Genomic DNA, 19056 nt, shown 5'->3' on the forward strand with positions numbered 1-19056 from the left:
GGCACAGATCTGGGGAAGGCTACCATTGAAGGTCCCCAAGAACACAGTGGCCTCCATCATTCTTAAATGGAAGATGTTTGCAACCACCAAGACTCTTCCTAGAGCTGGTCACCCGGCCAACTGAGCAATCGGGGGAGAAGGGCCTTGGTCAGGGTGGTGACCAAGAACCCGATGGTCACTCTGACAGAGCTCTAGAGTTCCTCTGTAGAGATGGGAGAACCTTCTAGAAGGACAACCATCTCTGCAGCACTCCACCAATCAGGTCTTTATGTTAGAGTGGCCAGACGGAAGCCACTCCTCAGTAAAAGGTACATTCTAGCCTGCTTGGAGTTTGCCAAAAGCCACCTAAAGACTCTCAGACCATGAGAAACAAGATTTCCTAGTCTGATGAACTATTTGGCCTGAATGCGAAGCGTCACGTCTGGAGGAAACCTGGCACCATCCCTACGGTGAAGCATGGTGGTGGCAGCATCATGCTGTGGGATGTTTTTCAGTGGCAGGGATTGGGAGACTAGTCAGGATCGAGGGAAACCTGAAAACATGCTCCAGAGCACTCAGGACCTCAGACTCGGGTGAAGGTTCACCTTCCATCAGGACAAGGACCCTAAGCACACAGCCAAGACAACGCAGGAGTGGCTTCGGGACAAGTCTCTGAATGTCCTTGAGTGGCCCAGCCAGAGCCCGGACTTCAACCTGATTGAACATCTCTGGAGAGACCTGAAAATAGCTGTGCAGCGATGCTCCCTATCCAACCTGACAGAGCTTGAGAGGCTCTGCAGAGAAGAATGGGAGAAACTCCCCAAATACAGGTGTGCCAAGCTTGTAGCGACATGCCCAAGAAGACTTGAGGCTGTAATCGCTGCCATGGGTGCTTCAACAAAGTACTGAGTAAAGGGTCTGAATACTTATGTAAATGTAGTTTCCAAAAACGTGTTTTTGCTTTGTCATTATGCGGTATTGATGAGGGGAAAAAAACAATTTAATCAGTTTTAGAATAAGGTTGTAACCTAACAAAATGTGGAAAAAGTCAAGGGAGTCTGAATACTTTCCGAAGGCACTGTAATTCTTCCTTGATGTTTGATGAAACAGCATAATGTGTGGTAACATTTTGTTTGTTTTTCCCCAGGCCTCCTGTGTCAAAGTTCTTCACCACCCTGTTTCCTCAGATCATCACTCTGAGTCCTGGAACGTCTTTTTCTCTTCCTGTTACATTCCGCCCCCTTGATAGGGTAATAACCATAGACATTAAAACCAGTGGATACTGGTAGCGCTGACGTAGTTCCACGTATTCCTATGGAAACCTCCAGATGGCGCATGAAGCCGGAAGTATTTGAATTTGAAGCACACAAAATTGCTCAATAGGGCTGAATGGCACCAAAATATTGCTAAGGATCATGGTCTATGTAGTCATTTTCATCATGCCTGAGAGAGCCTACTTGTAGCCTGCCGGCTCGTGATTGTTCTGTGTCAGCACGTAGTCCTGTGTGATGACATATGTAGTCAGAACGGATCACTATTTAATTAAATATCTAGTAGTCAGAATGGATCAGTATTTAATTAAATATCTAGTTGTCAGAATGGATCAGTATTTAATAAATATCTAGTAGTCAGAATGGATCAGTATTTAATAAATATCTAGTAGTCAGAATGGATCAGTATTTAATTAAATATCTAGTTGTCAGAATGGATCAGTATTTAATTAAATATCTAGTAGTCAGAATGGATCAGTATTTAATTAAATATCTAGTTGTCAGAATGGATCAGTATTTAATAAATATCTAGTAGTCAGAATGGATCAGTATTTAATAAATATCTAGTAGTCAGAATGGATCACTATTTAATTAAATATCTAGTAGTCAGAATGAATCAGTATTTAATTAAATATCTAGTTGTCAGAATGGATCAGTATTTAATAAATATCTAGTAGTCAGAATGGATCAGTATTTAATTAAATATCTAGTAGTCAGAATGGATCAGTATTAAATTAAATATCTAGTAGTCAGAATGGATCAGTATTTAATTAAGTATCTAGTAGTCAGAATGGATCAGTATTTAATTAAATATCTAGTAGTCAGAATGGATCAGTATTTAATTAAATATCTTGTAGTCAGAATGGATCACTATTTAATTAAATATCTAGTAGTCAGAATGGATCAGTATTAAATTAAATATCTAGTAGTCGGAATGGATCAGTATTTAATTAAGTATCTAGTAGTCAGAATGGATCAGTATTTAATTAAATATCTAGTAGTCAGAATGGATCAGTATTTAATTAAATATCTTGTAGTCAGAATGGATCACTATTTAATTAAGTATCTAGTAGTCAGAATGGATCACTATTTAATTAAATATCTAGTAGTCAGAATGGATCAGTATTTAATTAAATATCTAGTAGTCAGAATGGATCACTATTTAATTAAATATCTAGTAGTCAGAATGGATCAGTATTTAATTAAATATCTAGTAGTCAGAATGGATCAGTATTTAATTAAATATCTAGTTGTCAGAATGAATCAGTATTTAATTAAATATCTAGTAGTCAGAATGGATCACTATTTAATTAAATATTTAGTTGACAGAATGAATCAGTATTTAATTAAATATCTAGTAGTCAGAATGGATCAATATTTAATTAAATATCTAGTAGTCAGAATGGATCAGTATTTAATTAAATATCTAGTAGTCAGAATGGATCAGTATTTAATTAAATATCTAGTAGTCAGAATGGATCAATATTTAATTAAATATCTAGTAGTCAGAATGGATCAGTATTTAATTAAATATCTAGTTGTCAGAATGGATCAATATTTAATTAAATATCTAGTTGTCAGAATGGATCACTATTTAATTAAATATCTAGTAGTCAGAATGGATCACTATTTAATTACATATCTAGTAGTCAGAATGGATCAGTATTTAATTAAATATCTAGTAGTCAGAATGTATCACTATTTAATTAAATATCTAGTAGTCAGAATGAATCAGTATTTAATTAAATATCTAGTAGTCAGAATTAATCAGTATTTAATTAAATATCTAGTAGTCAGAATGTATCACTATTTAATTAAATATCTAGTATTCAGAATGGATCCGTATTTAATTAAATATCTAGTAGTCAGAATGAATCAGTATTTAATTAAATATCTAGTAGTCAGAATGTATCAGTATTTAATTAAATATCTAGTAGTCAGAATGGATCAGTATTTAATTAAATATCTAGTTGTCAGAATGGATCAGTATTTAATTAAATATCTAGTAGTCAGAATGGATCAATATTTAATTAAATATCTAGTAGTCAGAATGGATCAGTATTTAATTAAATATCTAGTAGTCAGAATGTATCACTATTTAATTAAATATCTAGTATTCAGAATGGATCCGTATGTAATTAAGTATCTCCATTATATAGCGAACTTTAAAGTAATTCAAAATGTGGTCCGTTTTGGCGATCGTAAATTACATAGGCTTTCTAGGGCAGAGCAGGGCTTTTGGCACCCCTAGGTTTCTAAGCAGTACCGACCAGCAGAGCTCGTGACTTGGGGTTCCTGGTAATAACATGTATAATCCAGACAGGACACTGGCCTGGTAATAACACATGTATAATCCAGACTGGACACTGGTCAGGTAATAACGTTTATAATCCAGACTGGACACTGGCCTGGTAATAACATGTATAATCCAGACTGAACACTGGCCTGGTAATAACACATGTATAATCCAGACCGGACGCTGACCTGGTAATAACACATGTATAATCCAGACTGGACACTGGTCAGGTAATAACATGTATAATCCAGACTGGACACTGGCCTGGTAATAACATGTATAATCCAGACTGGACACTGGCCTGGTAATAACACATGTATAATCCCGACCGGACACTATCTTGGTAATTACATGTATAATCCAGACTGGACACTGGCCTGGTAATAACACATGTATAATCCAGACTGGACACTGGCCTGGTAATAACACATGTATAATCCAGACCGGACACTGGCCTGGTAATAACACATGTATAATCCAGACTGGACACTGGCCTGGTAATAACATGTATAATCCAGACTGAACACTGGCCTGGTAATAACATGTATAATCCAGACTGGACACTGACCAGGTAATAACATGTATAATCCAGACTGGACACTGGCCTGGTAATAACATGTATAATCCAGACTGGACACTGGCCTGGTAATAACATGTATAATCCAGACTGGACACTGGCCTGGTAATAACATGTATAATCCAGACTGGACACTGGCCTGGTAATAACATGTATAATCCAGACTGGACACTGGCCTGGTAATAACATGTATAATCCAGACTGGACACTGGCCTGGTAATAACATGTATAATCCAGACTGAACACTGGCCTGGTAATAACATGTATAATCCAGACTGAACACTGGCCTGGTAATAACATGTATAATCCAGACTGGACACTGGCCAGGTAATAACACATGTATAATCCAGACTGAACACTGGCCTGGTAATAATTTATGTGTCTGTTGTGTGTTGAGCAGTGTGAGTACCAGGACACCATAGAGTTCCACAGTAAAGATGGGTTGTTCCAGGTGTCTCTGAGGGCGACCATACCTCGCCATGCTCTGGACGTACCCGAGTCTGTCCTCCTACCGCCCTGTGCTGTTCTCCACCAATCACAGACCACCTTCATGTTCCGCAACGCCAGGCAAGCTACACTCACTATTATCACAGCAGTGGTTAAAGATAGGTTGGTTAATATTGGTTAAAGGTAGGCTGGTTAATATTGGTTAAAGGTAGGCTGGTTAATATTGGTTAAAGGTAGGCTGGTTAATATTGGTTAAAGATAGGTTGGTTAATATTGGTTAAAGGTAGGCTGGTTAATATTGGTTAAAGGTAGGTTGGTTAATATTGGTTAAAGGCAGGCTGGTTAATATTGGTTAAAGGTAGGCTGGTTAATATTGGTTAAAGGTAGGCTGGTTAATATTGGTTAAAGGTAGGCTGGTTAATATTGGTTAGAGATAGGTTGATTAATATTGGTTAAAGGTAGGCTGGTTAATATTGGTTAAAGGTAGGCTCGTTAATATTGGTTAAAGGTAGGCTGGTTAATATTGGTTAAAGGTAGGCTGGTTAATATTGGTTAAAGGTAGGTTGGTTAATATTGGTTAAAGGTAGGTTGGTTAATATTGGTTAAAGGTAGGCTGGTTAATATTGGTTAGAGATAGGATGGTTAATATTGGTTAAAGGTAGGTTGGTTAATATTGGTTAAAGGTAGGCTGGTTAATATTGGTTAAAGGTAGGCTGGTTAATATTAGTTAAAGGTAGGTTGGTTAGTTTGTGGTGGTTAAAGGTAGGCTGGTTAATATTGGTTAAAGGTATGTTGGTTAATATTAGTTAAAGGTAGGTTGGTTAGTTTGTGGTGGTTAAAGGTAGGCTGGTTAATATTGGTTAAAGGTATGTTGGTTAATATTAGTTAAAGGTAGGTTGGTTAATATTGGTTAAAGGTATGTTGGTTAATATTGGTTAAAGGTAGGCTGGTTAATATTGGTTAGAGATAGGTTGGTTAATATTGGTTAAAGATAGCTTGGTTAATATTGGTTAAAGGTAGGCTGGTTAATATTGGTTAAAGGTAGGTTGGTTAATATTGGTTAAAGGTAGGCTGGTTAATATTGGTTAGAGATAGGTTGGTTAATATTGGTTAGAGATAGGTTGGTTAATATTGGTTAAAGGTATGTTGGTTAATATTAGTTAAAGGTAGGTTGGTTAGTTCATGGTGGTTAAAGGTAGGTTGGTTAATGGTGGTTAAAAGTAGGCTGGTTAATATCAGTTAAAGGTAGGTTGGTTAGTTAATGGTGGTTAAAAGTAGGTTGGTTAATATCAGTTATAGGTAGGTTGACTGATCACACTGTAAAGTGAGGGACATAAAGGTTGTCTGGGTTTTGGTGGAACAGTTGTTGCCAGTTTAGATACTCTGTGATGATACACATCTACCTAGTGGTTCTAGTGTCACGCCCACCCATCATCAACACACATGCTGTGCTTCTATTGGCTCTAGTCTGTCAGTACAGCTAGATACACTCACTGTTATCAAAGTATTGATCAATGATTGGTTCTGTCAGTAAGACTGTTATTAAAGTATTGATCAATGATAGCTTCTGTCAGTAAGACTGTTATCAAAGTATTGATCAATGATTGGTTCTATCAGTAAAACTGTTATCAAAGTATTGATCAGTGATAGGTTCTGTCAGTAAGACTGTTATCAAAGTATTGATCAATGATAGCTTCTGTCAGTAAGACTGTTATCAAAGTATTGATCAATGATTGGTTCTATCAGTAAAACTGTTATCAAAGTATTGATCAATGATTGGTTCTATCAGTAAAACTGTTATCAAAGTATTGATCAGTGATAGGTTCTGTCAGTAAGACTGTTATCAAAGTATTGATCAATGGTAGGTTCAGGAACTTCCTGTGTTTCTCTCTCCTCAGTAAGCTGCAGACAGGTTTCCAGTGGGAGGTGCCCTCTCCCTTCCAGCTGTGTCCAGAGAGCGGGATGTTGGAGCCGGGTCAGGAGCGTAGAATCACGGTGCTCTTCAGACCACGGGAGGCGTTGGTCTACCAGGTCCAGGCTAGCTGTGCCTTCGGGGACGAGGGAGAGAACAGCTGTACTGTGCTCCTACAGGGCCTATGTAAGTGATACATATATTGATTGATCAAGCCAAGAACATTAAACAACTATCAAGCAAGGATAACACACATTGTTTCAGTTGTGTGTTCTGGACCTCACGCACTCTCTAAAGTATTTATGTTTCAGAACTTGGCCCATATATTTATTGTATGGTAATGTGTTTATCTTTTCCACAGCAAAGTACCCGTTCCTTCAGATCAGTGCCCCGGGTCAGGAGGAAGGATGTAAGGTGCTGGAGTTTGGCAATGTGCCTGTCGGCTGCACCATGGAAAGACACTTTGAGATTCTCAATCCATCCTCAGTGAGTTCCTTCCTCCTAGCTTCTGATTCTCAATCCATCCTCAGTGAGTTCCTTCCTCCTAGCTTCTGATTCTCAATCCATCCTCAGTGAGTTCCTTCCTCCTAGCTTCTGATTCTCAATCCATCCTCAGTGAGTTCCTTCCTCCTAGCTTCTGATTCTCAATCCATCCTCAGTGAGTTCCTTCCTCCTAGCTGTTGATTCTCAATCCATCCTCAGTGAGTTCCTTCCTCCTAGCTTCTGATTCTCAATCCATCCTCAGTGAGTTCCTTCCTCCTAGCTTCTGATTCTCAATCCATCCTCAGTGAGTTCCTTCCTCCTAGCTTCTGATTCTCAATCCATCCTCAGTGAGTTCCTTCCTCCTAGCTTCTTATTCTCAATCCATCCTCAGTGAGTTCCTTCCTCCTAGCTTCTGATTCTCAATCCATCCTCAGTGAGTTCCTTCCTCCTAGCTTCTGATTCTCAATCCATCCTCAGTGAGTTCCTTCCTCCTAGCTTCTTCAATCAGAGATTGTCATCAGCATACAGTACCTCAGTAGCCTACATGGGAACATTTCTTCATCAACTTCACACTGTCTCTCTGTTTATGGTCCCCCCCCCACCCCTCTCTCTCTCCCCCCTCTCCCTTTAATTTTCTACCAGATAACGACTTCCTTTAGTCTGTCCAGGATGCAGCGTCCGGTGCTGTCAGAGTCAGTGTTCCAGTGTGGTATCCAGAAGGGAGAGGTGGCCCCGCGTACCTCCATCAGGGTACCTGTGATTTTCTCTCCTGTAACTGTGGACAGCACCACTGTGGACTACCTGTCTCTCACCTGCCCTGGGGCGCTCAGCAAAACCCTGCTCAAAGTCACCGGCACCTGCATAGGTACAGTACAGTAAGCAATACGAAGGAAATCACAGGTGTCCCTGTCCTCCTCCATCTTGATCCTCCCTCCTCCTCCTCTGCAGGTCCTCAGGTTCCCTGTCCTCCTCCATCTTGATCCTCCCTCCTCCTCCTCTGCAGGTCCTCAGGTTCCCTGTCCTCCTCCATCTTGATCCTCCCTCCTCCTCTTCTGCAGGTCCTCAGGTGTCCCTGTGCTCCTCCATGCTGGACTTTGGCTGTGTGGACGAGGGTGAGGAGGCCTTGCGTACCGTGGACATCATCAACTCCTCCTCTGTGGAGGCCCAGTACCAGTTTGACTTGGACACCACAGGGCATAGTGTCTTCACTTTGGAGTCAGCTTGTGGTGCCCTGCCACCCAACAGCCACCGGAGCCTACGCCTGCTCTTCAGACCACACCACCCCATGGGGCACCACAGGAGGGTGGTCTGTCTGCTGCTACACAGGGTGAGGGGCTGGAGGGTGGTCTGTCTGCTGCTACACAGGGTGAGGGGCAGGAGGGTGGTCTGTCTGCTGCTACACAGGGTGAGGGGCAGGAGGGTGGTCTGTCTGCTGCTACACAGGGTGAGGGGCAGGAGGGTGGTCTGTCTGCTGCTACACAGGGTGAGGGGCTGGAGGGTGGTCTGTCTGCTGCTACACAGGGTGAGGGGCTGGAGGGTGGTCTGTCTGCTGCTACACAGGGTGAGGGGCTGGAGGGTGGTCTGTCTGCTGCTATTCAGTGTACACACTCATGTCATAAGCTATACTAACAATCGTGTTTGTATCTTCCCTGTTCAGGAGCCTCTGTTCCTGGACCTGATAGGGACCTGTCACTCTGAGCAGCTGAAACCAGCCATCCTTCACCCCAGACACCTGGTCCTGTACCGGCAGCACCTGGCCCGGGGACTCACCTGCTACCCTCCTGATGTACTCAGTGCCATGCTGGCAGAGGACAAGATCCAGGTGGACCAGGAGGGAGCTCTGATGTTACATGAGGTATGTGCAGCAGACGGTTGATCTGTGAAACTCACACCTCGGCCCTAGCTTTTCAGTGGCACAACGCTTCAGGCGGGCGGTCATGTGTGTTTGCAAGGCAGACGTCCTGGGTTAGAGCCTTCGGCCAATCAGGAGGAAGCGCGACTCGTCCATTACATTTATTGTTATTTTTTAATTGATCCTTTATTTATCCTTTATTTATCCTTTAACCTTTATTTATCCTTTATTTATCATTTATTTATCCTTTATTTATCCTTTAACCTTTATTTATCCTTTAGTTATCCTTTATTTATCCTTTAGTTATCCTTTATTTATCCTTTAGTTATCCTTTATTTAACCTTTAGTTATCCTTTATTTAACCTTTAGTTATCCTTTATTTAACCTTTAGTTATCCTTTATTTAACCTTTAGTTATCCTTTATTTATCCTTTATTTATCCTTTAACCTTTATTTATCCTTTATTTATCCTTTATTTATCCTTTATTTAACCTTTAGTTATCCTTTATTTATCCTTTATTTATCCTTTAACCTTTATTTATCCTTTAGTTATCCTTTATTTATCCTTTATTTATCCTTTATTTATCCTTTATTTATCCTTTAGTTATCCTTTATTTAACCTTTATTTATCCTTTATTTAACCTTTATTTATCCTTTATTTATCCTTTATTTATCCTTTAGTTATCCTTTAGTTATCCTTTAGTTATCCTTTAGTTATCCTTTAGTTATCCTTTAGTTATCCTTTATTTAACCTTTATTTATCCTTTAACCTTTATTTATCCTTTATTTATCCTTTATTTATCCTTTAACCTTTATTTATCCTTTATTTATCCTTTATTTATCCTTTATTTAACCTTTAGTTATCCTTTAGTTATCCTTTATCCATCTGTTCATGGCCTGGTTGTTTTAGACGTCTCTTCCCAGTTTCTTCATCTGATACATCTTCTAGATAATCAGCTTCATAGCTTTGATGTTCAACTGTAACACTGTGACATCTCTCTGGCAGGGTCATTTTCATTTCAAATCAGTCAATTCAGGAAGTAAACTGAAATTCAAATTGTCCTCATGAAAAGCAATGAGAAACAATGAAATCGGAATTTCAGTTGGAATCAATGAAATTAAAATGGATTCGACCCCATCCATCCTTGAACCTGATATTATGACATTTACTTGAAACGGTGCCTAAGGATTTCCCGCAGCATCATACAGGGACCCTACACACCCCAGTCACGAGCTGTCCACTCCCTTACCATCTGACAGACTGTATCAGAGCATGAGGTCTGATACCAACAGGTTCAGAGACAGTTTCTATCTACAAGCCATCAGACTGTATCAGAGCATGAGGTCTGATACCAACAGGCTCAGAGACAGTTTCTATCTACAAGCCATCAGACTGTATCAGAGCATGAGGTCTGATACCAACAGGCTCAGAGACAGTTTCTATCTACAAGCCATCAGACTGTATCAGAGCATGAGGTCTGATACCAACAGGCTCAGAGACAGTTTCTATCTACAAGCCATCAGACTGTATCAGAGCATGAGGTCTGATACCAACAGGCTCAGAGACAGTTTCTATCTACAAGCCATCAGACTGTATCAGAGCATGAGGTCTGATACCAACAGGTTCAGAGACAGTTTCTATCTACAAGCCATCAGACTGTATCAGAGCATGAGGTCTGATACCAACAGGCTCAGAGACAGTTTCTATCTACAAGCCATCAGACTGTATCAGAGCATGAGGTCTGATACCAACAGGCTCAGAGACAGTTTCTATCTACAAGCCATCAGACTGTATCAGAGCATGAGGTCTGATACCAACAGGCTCAGAGACAGTTTCTATCTACAAGCCATCAGACTGCTGAACACTTGAACTGAACTGACCACCTGCTCTGATTCTCCACACCTTAGCACACACACACACACACACACACACACACACACACACACACACACACACACACACACACACACACACACACACACACACACACACACACACACACACACACACACACACACACACACACACACACACACACACACACACACACACACACACACACACACACACACACACACACACACACACACACACACACACACACACACACACACACTACACATCACAATTGCTGCTACCAGGCTCTTATTTACTATTTGTAATACTATACTAATATATTCACTTGCCCCCTAATCCTCCCGTCCCAAAACACGGGTAAATATCGTCCTATACATTGAGCCTTCCTGTATTATACTGACGCTAAACCAGCAGTAAGCATTTCATTGGACAACGTATACCATGTGTATCCTATACATACGACTAATAAAACGAGTGACTTTTCTAGGATCCTGCTGCTGTGCCAGAAAAGAGTCCTATGGAGGAATATTACCAGGGCTGTGCAGGGGGCAAGGTGGAGGCTGAGCTAGGATGCAGCGGTGAGGGGTCCAGCACCAACAGTTCCCACGTCACAGTGGATCCCCCAGAGCTGCTATTCCTCAACGGCTACCTCTCTACCTCCCAGTCTGTGACTCTCTCCAATCACACCAAGGGCAAGCTCAGCTTGGTCTGGACCCCGGCTCCTAACTCCCCCTTCTCCGTCACACCCTCGTCATGTGATCTGGGACCCCTGAAGTCGACTGCTTTCAGAGTCAGCTACACGCCCAAGCAGCACAACACCTTCCATGGGGCACAGCTAGAGTGCTTTGCTCACTACAAGGTCATTTAAACATTATTTTGTTTTGAATTATTTCGATTTAGGTTTTTCTTATTCCCCAGTCTGATCTTATTAAGATAAACCCTTCTTCTTCTGTTTCAAGACAGACCTGTGCAGACAACGAGAATCTCACCTGAAGCCTTACAAATAACTATCTCAACTATAACGATCTTGACTCAGTACAGGTAGTGAAACAGCTCTGTTTTTGCCCCACCTCTTTCTCCAGGTGTTGAGGGACCATCGCCAGGTAGAGGACCGTACCTTGTGCCCTTCCTGGTGTGTCACAGTCCGGGTCATTGGACACTCCTTCCAGCCTGGCCGGGAGCATTTCATCCCCCGCTTCTCCTTGCAGCACCCCCGGGTGGTGAGTACGGACATAGCACTGTCAACTTTCCTCACACAGTCATATCTCGATTCGTCTCACGCTAGCATACTCCAAAGTCTCGTTCAGAAGGAACGTTCAGGAAAGTCTGCAATAAAGGCATTTTCTTCATCTTCTTCATCCTCCTCTTCTTCCTCTCTATCCAGGTCTTCCCTGCTCTGAGCCTGGTCTCGTACAGGACTGTGCTCCTGGATAACATGGGAGACCTACCTTTAGTGTTCAGGCTGGACCCGGAGGAGTGTCCTTCAGTCACTGTTCAGCCCACCAGCGGCCTGGTCCAACCTGGACACCACCAGATTCTCACCCTCAGGACCACCCCATCCGAGGACTGCCCTGCCAAGCTACCCCTCACCTTGCACTTCAATGCCAGTCCCAAGCACACCCAGGTACCACAGTCCTACTGACAGCAGGCTTGTACCATAGGTCCTTTTCAGACAGTTGGGTGTGTTCGAGGGGGATCAACTCGAGCACGTTGCTGCACAGAATCACTGATCTATAAATCACCTCGAATCAGCAATGACGACTCCATTATGTGATCAAGATGAATAAATCTGCTTTAGAAACGCCTTGCTACAATATGGCTGATTCCCTTCAAATTCTCAACGTTAATAAAGCGTTAGTCTGGTCGGTGCGAGTGTGTGGCTGTCTGTACTGTCTTGTAGGAGTTGTCGGTGGTGAGTGTGGTAGAGAAGCTGTGTCTGTCTCTGGAAGGAGAAGGTAGTCTGTTCTTCAAACCCACGGCGGTGGGCTCCTGCTCCCAAAGCCCCTACAGGGTCAGGAACCTGACCAGGCTACCTCTGAGGTTCCACTGGAGGATCCCTGGACCTGACCAACGTTTTATCTCTGTGGCGCCTGACACGGGAGTCCTGCAGCCCAATGAGACCATGGTGAGAGAAAGAGGGGGCTATATATATATATATATATATATATATATATCGGAAGCATGTGGTTAGGTTTAGGCATTAGGGTTAGCAGAGTGGTTAAGATTAGGTTTAGGCAGTAGGGTTAGCAGAGTGGTTAAGATTAGGTTTAGGCATTAGGGTTAGCAGAGTGGTTAGGGTTAGGCATTAGGGTTAGCAGAGTGGTTAAGGTTAGGTTTAGGCATTAGGGTTAGCAGAGTGGTTAAGGTTAGGTTTAGGCATTAGGGTTAGCAGAGTGGTTAAGGTTTAGGCAGTAGGGTTAGCAGAGTGGTTAAGGTTAGGTTTAGGCATTAGGGTTAGCAGAGTGGTTAGGTTTAGGCATTAGGGTTAGCAGAGTGGTTAGGTTTAGGCAGTAGGGTTAGCAGAATGGTTAGGTTTAGGCAGTAGGGTTAGCAGAGTGGTTAAGGTTAGGTTTAGGCATTAGGGTTAGCAGAGTGGTTAGGTTTAGGTATTAGGGTTAGCAGAGTGGTTAGGTTTAGGCCGTAGGGTTAGCAGAGTGGTTAGGTTTAGGTATTAGGGTTAGCAGAGTGGTTAGGTTTAGGCAGTAGGGTTAGCAGAATGGTTAAGGTTAGGTTTAGGCAGTAGGGTTAGCAGAGTGGTTAGGTTTAGGCCGTAGGGTTAGCAGAGTGGTTAGGTTTAGGTATTAGGGTTAGCAGAGTGGTTAGGTTTAGGCAGTAGGGTTAGCAGAGTGGTTAGGTTTAGGCCGTAGGGTTAGCAGAGTGGTTAGGTTTAGGCAGTAGGGTTAGCAGAGTGGTTAGGTTTAGGCATTAGGGTTAGCAGAGTGGTTAAGGTTAGGTTTAGGTATTAGGGTTAGCAGAGTGGTTAGGTTTAGGCAGTAGGGTTAGCAGAGTGGTTAAGGTTAGGTTTAGGCATTAGGGTTAGCAGAGTGGTTAGGTTTAGGCAGTAGGGTTAGCAGAGTGGTTAAGGTTAGGTTTAGGCATTAGGGTTAGCAGAACTGCCTCCAGGGCAAGAGTCATGACAATGTTGGTGAGACTGACTGTGTTTGAAAGAAAGATAAGATACTGGCTATTGATTGAGTGTTTCAAGGTCTTTCTCAGGCTGTGAACTTGGTGTTTTGGCTGAATCTTCCATCTCACTCGATAATATGGATGATTGATTATTACCAAAATGATGTGATTCAGATGATTGTTGATGAAATGAAAACGTATGAATCCTGTTTGAACTGTGTTGGTTGTGTGTAGGTTGAGTGTTGGTTGAGTGGAGGTTGAGTGTTGGTTAAGTGAAGGTTGAGTGTTGGTTAAGTAGAGGTTGAGTGTTGATTAAGTAGAGGTTGAGTGTTGGTTAAGTAGAGGTTGAGTGGAGGTTGAGTGTTGGTTGAGTGGAGGTTGAGTGGAGGTTGAGTGGAGGTTGAGTGTTGGTTAAGTAGAGGTTGAGTGGAGGTTGAGTGTTGGTTTAGTAGAGGTTGAGTGTTGGTTGAGTGTTGGTTAAGTAGAGGTTGAGTGGAGGTTGAGTGTTGGTTTAGTAGAGGTTGAGTGTTGGTTGAGTGGAGGTTGAGTGTTGGTTAAGTAGAGGTTGAGTGGAGGTTGCTTGTAGGTTGAGTGTTGGTTAAGTAGAGGTTGAGTGTTGGTTAAGTAGAGGTTGTGATTTTCCTCCTCCTAGGTGCAGACGTGGTCCTTCACCCCATTTGAGGAAATGGTTTACAATCTGAAGCCCAACTTGACCTTCTGGCCAATCCAGACGCCCGGATGCAGGAAGTCCCGCCTCCCCTTGAAAGTTGTGGGCATGGCCTCCAAAGGATCCATCCAGGTGTTAGTCTCCTCAGATCCAACCCCCCGGCGGGGGGCGTCTCAATCATCCTCCTGGTCTCCTTTTCCTTGATCTGCATTGAACTGACAACTTGTTGACAGGTGAATTGTGTTAGTGTCTGTGTTAGGGTGGAAACTCGGTGTAATTGGTTCTCTCTCTCTCCAGGCAGAGCATAGCGTGCTGGACCTGGGGGAGGTGTTGGTGGGAGACTGCAGGTCCTTCGAGGTGCCTCTCATCAACAACGGTTCCTGTCCTGTCAGCTTCTGTTTGTCTGTACAACAGAGCCTGTTAGACCCGGGGCTGCCTGAGAACACACAGAAGAAAGACCCTGTTGGTACGTATGAGATACCCTGAGATCTCGCAGAGTTGGTGCAACATCCAGAGATCCTTTCTCTCCGTGTCCTGATCCTCTACTGCCACATCTGTGTTAGTTTATACAAATGCCTTCCCAACCATGCTCCTCCCCCTCCGCGAAGACAACCAATCCGAGAGAGAATTAATAGACGATCTGAGCTATTCTACCCAGACCAAGCCTCATTCTCCTCCCAGCCAACATGACCCCATTAGCCCCATGTAGGTATTCAGTGGGCAAGGTGGGCACGGGCTAGCCCACACCAAGCCAACACCAAGCCCAACACTACCAGCCAACAACAAGCCCAACACAACCAGCCCACACCAAGCCAACAACAAGCCCAACACAACAAGTCCACACCAAGCCAACAACAAGTCCACACCAAGCCCAACACAACCAGTCCACACCAAGCCCAACACAACCAGCCCACACCAAGCCCAACACAACCAGCCCACACCAAGCCCAACACCAAGCCCACACCAAGCCAACACGGGCCAGCCCACAACAAGCCCAACACAACCAGCCCACACCAAGCCCAACACAACAAGCCCACACCAAGCCAACACGGGCCAGCCCACACCCAGCCCAACACAACCAGCCCAACACAACCAGCCCACACCAAGCCAACACCAAGCCAACACAACCAGCCCACACCAAGTCAACACCAAGCCCAACACAACCAGCCCACACCAAGCCCAACACAACCAGCCCACACCAAGCCAACACCAAGCCCAACACCAGCCCACACCAAGCCAACACCAAGCCCAGCACAACCAGTCCACACCAAGCCCAACACAACCAGCCCACACCAAGCCAACAACACAACCAGCCCACACCAAGCCCAACACAACCAGTCCACACCAAGCCCAACACAACCAGCCCAACACAACCAGTCCACACCAAGCCCAACACAACCAGCCCAACACAACCAGTCCACACCAAGCCCAACACAACCAGCCCAACACAACCAGCCCACACCAAGTCAACACCAACACCAAGCCCAACACAACCAGCCCACACCAAGCCCAACACGGGCCAGCCCACACCAAGCCAACACGGGCCAGTCCACACCAAGCACAACACAACCAGTCCACACCAAGCCCAACACAACCAGTCCACACCAAGCCCAACACATCCAGCCCAACACAACCAGCCCACACCAAGCCCAACACAACCAGTCCACACCAAGCCCAACACAACCAGCCCACACCAAGCACAACACAACCAGCCCACACCAAGCCCAGCACAACCAGTCCACACCAAGCCCAACACAACCAGTCCACACCAAGCCCAACACAACCAGTCCACACCAAGCCCAACACATCCAGCCCAACACAACCAGCCCACACCAAGCCCAACACAACCAGCCCAACGCAACCAGTCCACACCAAGCCCAACACAACCAGTCCACACCAAGCCCAACACAACCAGTCCACACCAAGCCCAACACAACCAGTCCACACCAAGCCCAACACATCCAGCCCAACAGAACCGGTCCACACCAAGCCCAACACAACCAGCCCAACACAACCAGCCCACACCAAGCCCAACACAACCAGGCCACACCAAGCCCAACACAACCAGCCCACACCAAGCCCAACACAACCAGCCCACACCAAGCCAACACGGGCCAGCCCACAACAAGCCCAACATAACCAGCCCACACCAAGCCCAACACAACAAGCCCACACCAAGCCAACACGGGCCAGCCCACAACCAGCCCAACACAACCAGCCCACACCAAGCCAACACAACCAGCCCACACCAAGTCAACACCAAGCCCAACACAATCAGCCCACACCAAGTCAACACCAAGCCCAACACAACCAGCCCACACCAAGTCAACACCAAGCCCAACACAACCAGCCCACACCAAGCCCAACACAACCAGCCCACACCAAGTCAACACCAAGCCCAACACAACCAGCCCACACCAAGCCCAACACGGGCCAGCCCACACCAAGCCCAACACAACCAGTCCACACCAAGCCCAACACAACCAGCCCACACCAAGCCCAACACGGGCCAGCCCACACCAAGACCAACACAACCAGCCCAACACAACCAGTCCACACCAAGCCCAACACAACCAGTCCACACCAAGCCCAACACGGGCCAGCCCACACCAAGCCCAACACAACCAGTCCACACCAAGCCAACAACAAGCCCAACACCAAGCCCAACACAACCAGTCCACACCAAGCCCAACACAACCAGCCCACACCAAGCCCAACACAACCAGCCCACACCAAGCCAACACGGGCCAGTCCACACCAAGCCCAACACAACCAGCCCAACACAACCAGTCCACACCAAGCCCAACACAACCAGCCCACACCAAGCCCAACACAACCAGTCCACACCAAGCCCAACACAACCAGCCCACACCAAGACCAACACAATCAGTCCACACCAAGCCCAACACAACCAGCCCACACCAAGCCAACCCGGGCCAGCCCACAACCAGCCCAACACAACCAGTCCACACCAAGCCCAACATAACCAGCCCACACCAAGCCCAACACAACCAGCCCAACACAACCAGTCCACACCAAGCCCAACACAACCAGCCCACACCAAGCCCAACACAACCAGCCCACACCAAGCCCAACACAACCAGTCCACACCAAGCCCAACACAACCAGCCCACACCAAGCCCAACACAACCAGCCCACACCAAGCCAACACGGGCCAGCCCACAACAAGCCCAACACAACCAGCCCACACCAAGCCCAACACAACAAGCCCACACCAAGCCAACCCGGGCCAGCCCACAACCAGCCCAACACAACCAGCCCACACCAAGCCCAACACAACCAGCCCACACCAAGCCAACACGGGCCAGCCCACACCAAGCCCAACACAACCAGCCCAACACAACCAGCCCACACCAAGTCAACACCAAGCCCACACCAAGTCAACACCAAGCCCAACACAACCAGCCCACACCAAGCCCAACACAACCAGCCCACACCAAGTCAACACCAAGCCCAACACAACCAGCCCACACCAAGCCCAACACAACCAGCCCACACCAAGTCAACACCAAGCCCACACCAAGCCAACACCAAGCCTAACACAACCAGCCCACACCAAGTCAACACCAAGCCCAACACAACCAGTCCACACCAAGCCCAACACAACCAGTCCACACCAAGCCCAACACAACCAGTCCACACCAAGCCCAGCACAACCAGTCCACACCAAGCCCAACACAACCAGTCCACACCAAGCCCAACACAACCAGCCCACACCAAGCCCAACACAACCAGCCCAACACAACCAGCCCACACCAAGCCCAACACAACCAGTCCACACCAAGCCCAACACAACCAGCCCAACACAACCAGCCCAACACAACCAGCCCACACCAAGCCCAACACAACCAGTCCACACCAAGCCCAACACAACCAGCCCACACCAAGCCCAACACAACCAGCCCAACACAACCAGTCCACACCAAGCCCAACACAACCAGCCCACACCAAGTCAACACTAAGCCCAACACAACCAGTCCACACCAAGCCCAACACAACCAGCCCAACACAACCAGCCCAACACAACCAGCCCAACACATCCAGCCCAACACATCCAGCCCAACACAACCAGCCCAACACAACCAGCCCAACACATCCAGCCCAACACAACCAGCCCAACACAACCAGCCCAACACAACCAGCCCAACACATCCAGCCCAACACATCCAGCCCAACACATCCAGCCCAACACAAGCAGCCCAACACAACCAGCCCAACACATCCAGCCCAACACATCCAGCCCAACACAAGCAGCCCAACACAACCAGCCCAACACATCCAGCCCAACACATCCAGCCCAACACATCCAGCCCAACACAACCAGCCCAACACAACCAGCCCAACACATCCAGCCCAACACATCCAGCCCAACACAACCAGCCCAACACAACCAGCCCAACACATCCAGCCCAACACATCCAGCCCAACACATCCAGCCCACACCAGCCCAGCTAGAGGCGGGGGCTCATTAGAATGTTTGTACTGTTATTTTTGTGCAACTGTTACTGAGTTACTGAGAGCGTCATTCCAGTCTTTTGTTGTGTGATGCCCAGTTTGGTGCTCTTGTA

The 19056-nt window shown here is 45.6% G+C and overlaps 1 protein-coding gene across 3 annotated transcripts in view; it reads left to right on the top strand.

The window, feature by feature from the left end:
• Positions 1-19056, top strand: part of cfap65 (cilia and flagella associated protein 65) — a 57199-nt gene that overhangs the window by 7301 nt on the left and 30842 nt on the right. For 2 of the 3 annotated variants that reach the window (XR_006761243.1, XM_045704912.1), the window contains exons 4-16: positions 1127-1229; positions 4524-4690; positions 6469-6668; positions 6844-6968; positions 7608-7830; positions 8024-8292; positions 8623-8820; positions 11162-11533; positions 11757-11894; positions 12059-12298; positions 12575-12799; positions 14453-14599; positions 14765-14933. Coding sequence is in view for 2 of the 3 variants with exons in the window: in XM_045704912.1 (XP_045560868.1) it covers positions 1127-1229; positions 4524-4690; positions 6469-6668; positions 6844-6968; positions 7608-7830; positions 8024-8292; positions 8623-8820; positions 11162-11533; positions 11757-11894; positions 12059-12298; positions 12575-12799; positions 14453-14599; positions 14765-14933 (2576 nt within the window). In the remaining variant the exon portion in view is untranslated. The remainder of the gene's footprint in view (positions 1-1126; positions 1230-4523; positions 4691-6468; positions 6669-6843; positions 6969-7607; positions 7831-8023; positions 8293-8622; positions 8821-11161; positions 11534-11756; positions 11895-12058; positions 12299-12574; positions 12800-14452; positions 14600-14764; positions 14934-19056) is intronic. The other variant, XM_045704913.1, reaches the window with a different exon arrangement.

This window comes from Salmo salar, chromosome ssa21 (assembly GCF_905237065.1).
Source record: "Salmo salar chromosome ssa21, Ssal_v3.1, whole genome shotgun sequence".
NCBI lineage: Eukaryota > Metazoa > Chordata > Actinopteri > Salmoniformes > Salmonidae > Salmo > Salmo salar.